At 40.1% G+C, this 10,047-nt stretch overlaps 1 protein-coding gene across 1 annotated transcript in view; it reads right to left on the bottom strand.

Annotated features, from left to right (window-relative positions):
• Positions 1-8,354, bottom strand: part of DCBLD1 (discoidin, CUB and LCCL domain containing 1) — a 30,722-nt gene extending 22,368 nt beyond the window's left edge. Inside the window, exon 1 of the mRNA XM_009325690.1 lies at positions 8,057-8,354. Within this exon, the coding sequence (XP_009323965.1) occupies positions 8,057-8,354 (298 nt within the window). The remainder of the gene's footprint in view (positions 1-8,056) is intronic.
• Positions 8,355-10,047: the final 1,693 nt, after the last annotated feature.

A 10,047-nucleotide genomic window follows, 5' to 3' on the forward strand; every position in this document is an offset into this window, starting at 1 on the left:
GTAGCTCAAAACTAAGGGTGCCTAGGACTTATTCCTTAAAGCATATAGAAGCAAGAAACAGTATACGCTGAAGGAAGGAATTATTTCCAAAAGTTTATCAGTTTTCTGCATAAGGTTGGGGAAAAAAAAAAAAAAGAGGCATTTATTAATACTACAAAACATTCACTTGTTCTTTTGTTGCAAACTGAGGAAACCATATTTCAACACATTTCTTCTCAATAATTCAGGTAGTACCATATCAGCACGATGCTGCCAGGTCTTCAGACTTGCCTGAGATCTAGCAGTTTATTTCTGTGCTGTCAAATACAGAAATGAGCACTGAGAGGTAGAGTTTAGAAAAAAGTGTAAGCGTTACCTCACCCCTCTATTGCTGTTCTTAGAAAAACCCATCAGATACCAGCTTGGCTTAGAGGTTCTTTTCTACCTGAAAGAACTAGAGACATGTGCAGTCTATTTTTAGGGAAAGGTGTTATTCCACTCATTTCAGTGCTTACTGTGTTTAAAATGACCAGTGTAAGCACCTTTCTGATTTGATTTAGCCAATAATATTGTTTTCGGTTTAACAGCACCTCTCTCCATTTTGCCAAGTTTTTGCAGAGTGGCCTTTTTAACCTCGAATTCTCATTTCCCCCCTGATCAATTTATTTCACATTGACAGTTTTCCAAGAAATTCCCCAGGGGGACAACTAGTAATGCTTAGAAAATAAAACTGATTCAGGGTCAAGACAATTATTTGGGTTCAGTTTTGACTGATGAGAAAATTTTATGCTTTCATCTGTTTTCTAACATTCTTTAGAAAAATAATGTCTTTGTTTTTAACCACACCCTCTTTCCTATGCACTCCCATACAGCAGTCCTCCATTTACTTTAATGTTGGAAAGCCAGAAGCGAAAGGATAGTCTCCCAGGGTCCCTGCATTTCAGCTTGTAGTATGCCTGAATTAGATGTACTTTTTATATACACAGTAATACAGAGCAGATTTGCTCTCCATTGACTTACCTATTACCTTGAATACGTATATGGTGAGATTTTATAGACGTTAGAAGATTAAAACCAATCAGCGTCTGTAGACTTTAGACTTCATCTGAAAACTATATTTACTAGTCAGTATTTTCCACGTGCAATTGAGGTGACAACAATACTACTTTATTGTCTACTATTAAAACTCATACATGCTCCCTGTCTTGTCTGTCCATTCCACCTAGGATTTGTTGATTTCCCCAGACTGTCTATATGAATACTGTACAACCATAGCGGAGAGGAGGGATGCTGGAGAAAGCCTTGGTTTGTGTCTGGTATGAAAGGGAGAAACTTGTTTATAGGGCCCTGTTAACTTTTACTGCAGCATTTGGACTTGACTCTGGATAAATATTTAATTCCTAAACCTGGGACTAAGCCAAAAGTTTTTTAAGATCCCTTTTGAGAACTGCCAGATCACGTTATCAGTTTTTCATCTTCTAATGTTAGTTGTGAGGTGGGTTGTTTTGCATATTCGGCTTGAAAAATGAGTCATGAATGCTGATCTCTCTCCCTGTTTCCTGTTAAAGTGAGTCGGCTGGAGCTCTGCTAGGGTAAGTAGGCAGGATTATTTGGTTTGTTTACTAAGAACAAAGAAAAGAGTTTGATTTAATAAACAGATGTGTTACATGTCGTGAAACTGAGTAGGTGTTCTCCACATTTCAGTATTACTACATCTAGATGCCAGGGCCTTTTCTTCTTTCCATGTCTCATTAATGAGTTGACCCAACTGTGGTTCCGTCTGTTCATGCCAGATTCTTTTTTTTTACATATATATATTTATACACTTAAAATTCTGCAGGAGAGGTATTATGGGCCTAGGGATTTTGAATGTACCTAATTTAATGTTCTTTATAATTAAACTAACATTTAATGCCTTTCGTCCAGAATTCCTGATCTGTTGGTATGGTTCAAGTGGCTTAAATGAAATACTTTTATTTTGGAATCACTGTCTCCAAGCAGTATTAACATCCTGCAAGATACACGGTGAATTGTCTCATGGATATCCTTTGGCTGGCTCGCCTGGAGACTGAAGAGATTATTTTACGTGTTGTTTATTTTTTAAACGTTAGCAGTAGTCTGCTGCTTTTGTCTTTTTCATAATAGTGTTGTTTTGCAAATCTGATGATCTTTACAGCATTGTCTGGTTTTATGAAGTCTAGTTTACTTCTACTGTCAACCAGGCTCTGGCATATTTCCTGAAATTGCTTTGTTGAATTATGTTCCTTCATTTTTTCTACTTCCCTTAAGAAGCGCTGTGCCTAGAGGACTCTGCTCTCACACCAGCTGGCAATGCCTACATGCCGTTTGTTTCTGTAGTTCTTAATACTTTCTGCCTCTTCTCTAAGACTTCTGCTTCTTTTTAAAAGCAATTCTGTCCCTCTTTAGCTATTGCATGTCCGGTTCATTCTGCTTGTTCTGCTGTCAAATTCCTCAACGTCATTTGAAATCTGGAGTTTGACACCTGCAGAGGTCTTTAAGAAACTCAGTTTAGGTATCAATTCGTAATGCGCCCTCTTCAACAGGGAATCTTCAAGATTCTGCAAGACATTAGTCTTGCAGAGTAAGGCATGGCTGACGAGCAATGTGTAGCAACGATCCTGTGGATCTGCCTCTTCAGGATTATCATTTCCTAAGGAGTTTGTCTGAGGAAAACAATGTTTTAAATTGTGATCCTTATATTCAGTAGCCTTTTCTCAAATAAAGCGATTTGGAAGTACCTCAGTAGCTGGGGAAGGACAGGGGATATGATGAACACGGATTATGCTTGCTTCACTTCAGAGCTGAAAACTCAGCCAGAGTGCAAGTCTTTCACAAACAGCTCACAAAACCAGAAAAGATCTGTTGTATGAAAACATCTGCATTCTTGAAATTCGTCTCCATCCCACGTTCACACAAATGCTTCACTTTCATAAGCGGTAACTCTTCCTCTCCCCCTATCAAGGAGGAGAGGAGAGGAGAGAGGAGAGAGACTCTTCTTTGCTCCAACCCCGCCACGCATGCTCAGGGATAACCAGCATCACCCTGCAAGGATGCGCCAGGAGATGAAAAGTGCTGCTCTACGCCCTTCTTTGCGGGACGTGAGGAAGGTGGTGTTTAATACTCAGTAGATACGAGTTGATAGAGTAGTCATATTTGTTAGTCAGGATGAGACAGCCCAGTCATTCAACATTTAACTCTGTGCAACACAGTCTGACCTCAGACTGAGTGGTAAGCGTTTCTCAGTTTAGGAAAAACAAATATAACTTTCAGTTAGTGTTTCCAAAAGGTTGCCAAAGACTGTGATAAAGGAAAGGAAAAGGCATCCAAGTAGAGTCAGGCTGGAGAAGTCATTACAACTTTAAAAGGGAGGGTCTGGGCCCCCTGCACCAGCTGTAGGTCTGCCTGCTTGACCTCAGGTAAGATCCCCTATTTCTAACATGCCTGTGGTTTTAGCCAAACCCAAAGACAGAAGCACAGCAACAGTTAGGGATCCTTAGTAAAGAGCTGTAGGTGTTTAACAAAAACGACAGAAAAATACACAATACAGTTTATGCAGCTAAGAGGAAAAAAGAGTTCATTTGATAAAAGAAAAGAAGACATTCTTTGTTGCGTAAATCTTTCCAAAGCTGAAACCTCGGGATACTGCAACCACTCAGGCGAAACCCAACCGTTAGAAGAGTTCTGACTGTTAAGAAACTGCTTGACTTGATCTTCAGCGAGAACTTGTCTGGGCATTTCACTGGATTTCCTGAAATACCGGGAACAATACTGTAATAACAAGTTTCCTTTGAGGGGCAAAAAAGAAACCTGGACACACCCTTTATTCAAGCAAGATATTTATTACAATACACAATAAGGAAAGACTGGTTTGATGAATCTCCTCAAGTCATAATGACAGGTGGGAGGCATCCAAAGGCGCTGGGTTCTCCTGCACACCCACACACGTGTGCACACACACACGAGCACACACTCGCTCTCAGCAGCCGTCAGACACTCACACATCAGTAAATGCTCAGTTTGTCTAACAACCCTTAGTGACTGGGTGCAGGGAGGGGAAAGCATTTTCAGTAATTTCTCTATCTATTTCATGCTAGTTACCGGCTGTAAATTATGCAAGAACAAGTTAACTGCACTAACTCTCCAAATTATTACTAGTCACTCAGCAGATCTGACATCCACCCCAGAGGAACACATCAACCTCCTACTGACTGCAAGTGAATGGAGAAGTAAGTAGGCACTTATCTCTTCTTTAATCTCTCTCTCCAGTCAAGACTGATGATCATCTCACAAAATTAAGGGAAAAAATACTAAGCCATTAGTTGGGGAAAGAGAGGGAAAAAGGCAAGAAAAAAGGGTCAAAAGAGGTACAGAAATCTGATAAAGGCATGAAAAGAAGCTGACTAAGAGCAGTTCCTGTTGAACTTTTAAAACATTTATGTTACACCTTCATAAGCAGTGCAAGTTGTGTTCTTGAGAACTACAGGGACCACGTGGTTAATCTTGTTTTCACATATCCCTTTAACTAATTAAAAAATCAGAAGCTCTTATTCAGAGCTCAGTATTTTTAATATGCTCAGATAATGCAATTAACTTGAGAAGAAAAGCATTTCAGTAAAGGTTGCACCTTATCTACACTGTGAGATCACGCTTCACATTAATTTTTATTCTAGATGCCTTTTATGGGACAAAAAAGCACGTATTTTCATCCAGTGCAAAGCTATTCCTTTGAAAGAGAACACTATCATCTATTTATTTCTCCTAGAGACAACACGTGCAAAGCTGTGTTAATATTTAAAGGTTTGTCAGACAAAGCTTACTCAGTTTCACCAAAACTGGTGTTAGACTACCTTTGCTGACTGATGATTAATATTTTCACATCTAAATCTGGATACAAAGCTAACAGTTTGAAAGAAAAGACTTGCTACAGCGTCTTTCCTCCAGTGAACACTGAAGAAAATAGCGTGCAGAGTAATAACCCAGAGATAACAGCGTTCGGCCACTTTATATCTCCAGTTTTAGAGCTTCATTAAGATTATTTAATGTCCATATTTGATGGCAATATTGGAGAAATCTGAATGCAATGGCTGCCTTCACAGGTCCCTCAAAGCTGAGAAGTATCAAAGGTGAGAACTGTAGTGTCATGTTTGTGTCCCAGTTGAGCAGGGAGGCTTTAGTAGGTCGGCATACGCAACAATGATACATGCTTTTCTAGGAAGGAATTAGATTCATAATACTCTTGTGTCAGCCCACAAAATTTGAGGAATGCCCTAAACTTAAATAAAACATGCATCTAAGTGGTCTAGTCTGTAGTCACCGACTTACGAATGTGAAGAAATCAATGTTATGGCTAACATAAATCAAAGTAATCCATTCATTTGTATATAACAGCTTCCCTTTACTGCATGGAACATAAATACCCAAACGCGAATTGAGTTACTCCTTGCTGTATTGCATGAATCCCAGCAGAAGGTTACAACGATGAATGACTCACAGTTATATGTAAAGACAACATGTGGGAGAAATCTGAAAGGAAAACAATACTTTGTCATCTGAAGACTTGTTTACACTAATTTTATATTTACGTGCACTATCTAGGTTTTGCCTCTGACCAGTTTTCTAAGCTTCAGACACGCTCCTCAGTAGACGTTTGTACGCATACTGACATTCACTCTCTTGTTTTCTGTAGAGTTGAAGAGACCAGCATGGTATTTAAAACATATTTCCCTTTGGACCTTATTGTCTTACAATTGCATATCTCTTAAATAAAGAGCAAAGGCTGCTCGGCTAATTTGAAACATGAATAATATTCACACTGCCAGCTTTCATACTTAGCTTTTTAGGTTTTCCTTTTTAAACCCGGGTCAGATACGGAAAACATGCAAAGATTAGTTTTTAATTAGTCAGATGTTTTCAATGCCTGCAAAATCTTTTCAAGTCCCCATCATCCTATGAAAGAATTTTGATGGCAAAAGTCAGTATCTTCCTGGCCAAAGGGAAGATGTTGGCCTGCCTGTAGGTGTTCATGAAGAGGGGAGGGTTGTGAAGAGATCTGGGCTCAGAAACAGCTACCTAAAAGGACACTTAACAGACTGAATAGACTTAGCAGTGCTTACTCACAGAGTTTCTTTTGCCTACATTAATCCATATTAAAACGCAGAGCTATAGCAAAACTATTGAAACAACTCGCTTAGAGAAGCTCTAATCTCATTTATGAATTCCTGTGTCTTTTAAAACACAAGCAGTATCGTGAATGTATGCATATAGCATGGTTTCCACACTGCTGTTCTGCACGGATTTACCTGAATGTAGAGCACAGACTCTGTAGGCATGTTAGTAGGAAAGTCTACAGTGAGCTGCAGACCACAAAAACCATTACAGATGGTATGTATGCCTAAGCTATAAAACGTGTTTAATCAGATAAGAGCAAAATCTGCTAATTGTGCAGTTCGTTACTGAGAATGCAAATTATAGTCCACATGCATCAGACATTACCAATCAGGTCTGAAAATGGGTGTGGGAATACTTTAAAGAAATTCATTATGTGGATTTGATTGCATAACACACAGGTATTCTGTGTTTACAGGCTGAATAACTGCAGGACTGAACTATGTGAAGATGTCTTCAGGCAAGAATTTCAATCAACATCCAAGCTTAATTTTTCACTTCAGAAAACAATATATTGATTTATCCTTGTTTCCTAGAAAAGCCTTTGATTAGAAATGTCAAGATAGCATCGATAAAAATTATTCAAATATATGATAATGCAATACTAACCACCTATCTCTTACTGCCAAGTACAGACAGACTGCTTCAAGTAAACACAACTCATTACTTACAGTTCTGAAATGAGGTAAACAACATAAAAAAATCCCAGCACACACAAACAGAAACATTCCTTATGCCTCAAATCAAGCTTCATGCAAGGCTTAGATATCGACATGTCACTGCCCACTCTTGGTGAAGGCTGTTTCAAAATGTAATACTTCCCGTATGAGAACAATAATTACCTTTACCTTCGTTTGCGAGCAAGGCTGTAATACCTCACTTGATCTTATCTCACCAGATGAGTGATAGACCTATCATGCTCATGAATGAAAGGCAATCAGCCCTCCTTACTACTAAGATATCTTATGAGTCCCGAGCTTAGGAGAACCACACATTTCACTGAGCCAAGCAATGAGCTGGGTGACCTGGAAAACCTGCAGAGGCTCCATGTAGCTCATCTCTTCATTGTCTTTTCCCATTTAATCCATTCTGCCTGTGAAGTCCAGTACAGCACATTCAGCCTCAGCTCACTTAAGGGCTCCAGCCCACTCCCAGCAGGCAAAATTTTACGAACTGGCAATTCACATGTTTATTTCTGCATTGTGGAAGTCCCTGCAGCCCCATGCCTCTGCCTGGATTTAAATCTGACTTCTGAAAAAGGGCACACTGACTTGAAAAGGGGGTTGACTCTTCTAGAAAGAGCAGATCAAAGTTTCAGCAACAACAGGTTGGGAAAACCCATTTGAGGAAGGCCTCAGGTTCTCCCTGGGGAGGATCCTGTTGTTGTTATGATAGTTTTAAGTGCAAAGCTATAGTATATTTACTCACTTATCTTCCTGTGCAAATCTCTTGCAGGAGTGCAGACTGGCTGTACGCATTTAGGTATTAAAGCCTGTACATTAGCAAAGGTTATCAGTGACTAATAGCTGGCAATAATAAAGGTTATCTCCTCTCCCTGGCCTGAACTGCCTAGGAAATAGAGACATGCAGGATCGTTGATTCCAATTTCTCATCTCGTTTCTGTCTGGTTAGTGAGCCAGCTCTTCCCCTACCCGAGAAGCGTACAGGGCTGATATAGAACCACGTACTTGCTGTACTAAAGCTGTGACAGTAGAGCTCCACAGGTCTGAGGGCAGAGCCCTTTGGGGTGGATGTGCCAGAGCCGGGCACAAGCCCCCATGGCCCCGGCAGCCCCTCCGCAGCGCAGCGTGGCAGCACCCCCAGTCTTGGCAGAACAACACTCACACTTCTACCAGTTCATGCATTGGCCATCGCTTTATTTTTTACATACCGTGCAATGTTGAAGAGCTCTGGATGGTAAGGTAGCTGGATTCGCATTTCTGTGATTCGATATCCAGGTCTCCAATCTTTAAGATCAGGCGTTTTCCCAGAGGCACTTGGATTTTCTTTTCGCAGAGAGTGTAATTTGGGTACGTCCCAGGATAGTTCTTGGATGCCAGGGTCCCGCTGTCTTGATACATCACCATGTGCCCACATCCATCCCCTGCAGTAGGAGAAGAAACAAGGAAGAGAAACAAAACGTATTCCTCAATAAAAAACGTGTAAGAAAATACTGGCAGCATAACCATGTCTCAATGCACTTCCAGCTTTTAAAGAAGTATTTTGTAATACTCCACCTCAGTTATGCTGTTGTTGGAACACAGGTAACTAAAATAAATACAGTCATATTTCTCTTGTAAAGCAGTAGAAAGGAGGGTCGGAAACACTCATGAACTAAGATGTATTTGACAGTCCTGTACAAACAGAGTCTCTCTCTGGCTTTCTGTTTTACAGCCAAACCCTACTGAAACCCTGAAGATGCAATTCCACATGTAATAGGTAGGGTCCTTCCTTAAACAGTTTTCTCCCAATTATCGTTCCACATTTTATTTCCATAGAAAGAGCCGTCAGGGAGAGGGTAACCGAATCATACACGAAAGCACAGACATGATTTAACTATGTACTACCATGGACCTGACTCATCTTACTTTCCTGTTGGTTTCTTGTGCCACTTGCACAATACAAAAAGCACAGGGGACAAGTCAAAGGCACAAGAGGGGCTTCAAAAAGTGGAACATGCATCATTAATGATATGCAGGCTACTTCATGGTAGCATGCCCGGAGATGTAAGTGCTGCCGCCTCCTTGCTCAAGGGGTAAGGTTAGGCACCCACAAAGTGTTTTTTCATGGCGCTGTGTAGGAGCAAGCTTGGCTTTGGAGCCTTTCCTTGGTGGAGAGGCATCTGAGGAGCAGCTGCAGCAGAACGTATGACAACAGGAAAAGGCGCATGGAAATACATGGGGGGATGTGGGGACTGAGATGGAAAACAGGAAACGTCCACGGGGGGGAAGGAAGTAGGTATCAGATAAGAGACCTTGACTACTAAAGGAAGCAATTTTTAGTGAACTATTTAAAAGGGTACTAGTAAATTAAAATTTATATATTAAAGCTTAAGCCATTTCATTCTGCTGAATCTTCCAAATAATGGAAACTACTGCCATAGTGGAACTAGTCCCATATGTACATGCATATAATAGGCAGTCCTCAGTTTTAGGTCAGTTAGGGCATAGGCACTCTTCACGTGGGAGTCTTGTATACTGTTACCCTTTATCACTGCAAAATTGAAGTCATTCCTAGAAGTGTTCATAAAATAAAGAATCCTGCAGAGCTGGGAATTCACAATGTTCACTTCAACTACCCAAAATTCTACTTTTGGGGATATTTTGGTTAAACTGTTTTGGTCTGTTCATTTTAATTACTTTCTGAATTTCCTTCCACAATCACTAGGAGGAACAAACTTAAGATTTGATAAGATTATTTAAAGGTAAACAACTAGAAATGAAGTGTTGATAAAGAAATGTGCCATACGGGGAGTTGGGGGGAAAGTGGCATGCTGTGCAAAGATAAGCTCCAAGCTATCAAACTTTGGCTCACTACTATATTATTACACTGCCATTTCATCCAACTCACTCAACCACTTTTTCACAACCAATAGCATTTATTTTGAAGCTTTATCATTATGACTAGCTTTGTTGCCTGCTATTTAATTTTGTTGCAGGTTCATGCTTGAAATAGAGGTGAATAGGAGACACAGATCCAAAATCATATCACCATAAAACATATTAAATATGTTTTTTCAGATCCTCCTGTTCACACTTTAAAAAACATCTGTTGTTCAAGTTTGTTATCCAAGCTCTATTGATTTCAGAATGCATAGGAACATACTCAAGATGAAAGGCAAACTGGCCTCTTGAGCAAATCATCTTTTTAATGGAAACTTTC

The sequence above is a fragment of the Pygoscelis adeliae genome, unplaced genomic scaffold (assembly GCF_000699105.1).
Source record: "Pygoscelis adeliae isolate BGI_AS28 unplaced genomic scaffold, ASM69910v1 Scaffold54, whole genome shotgun sequence".
NCBI lineage: Eukaryota > Metazoa > Chordata > Aves > Sphenisciformes > Spheniscidae > Pygoscelis > Pygoscelis adeliae.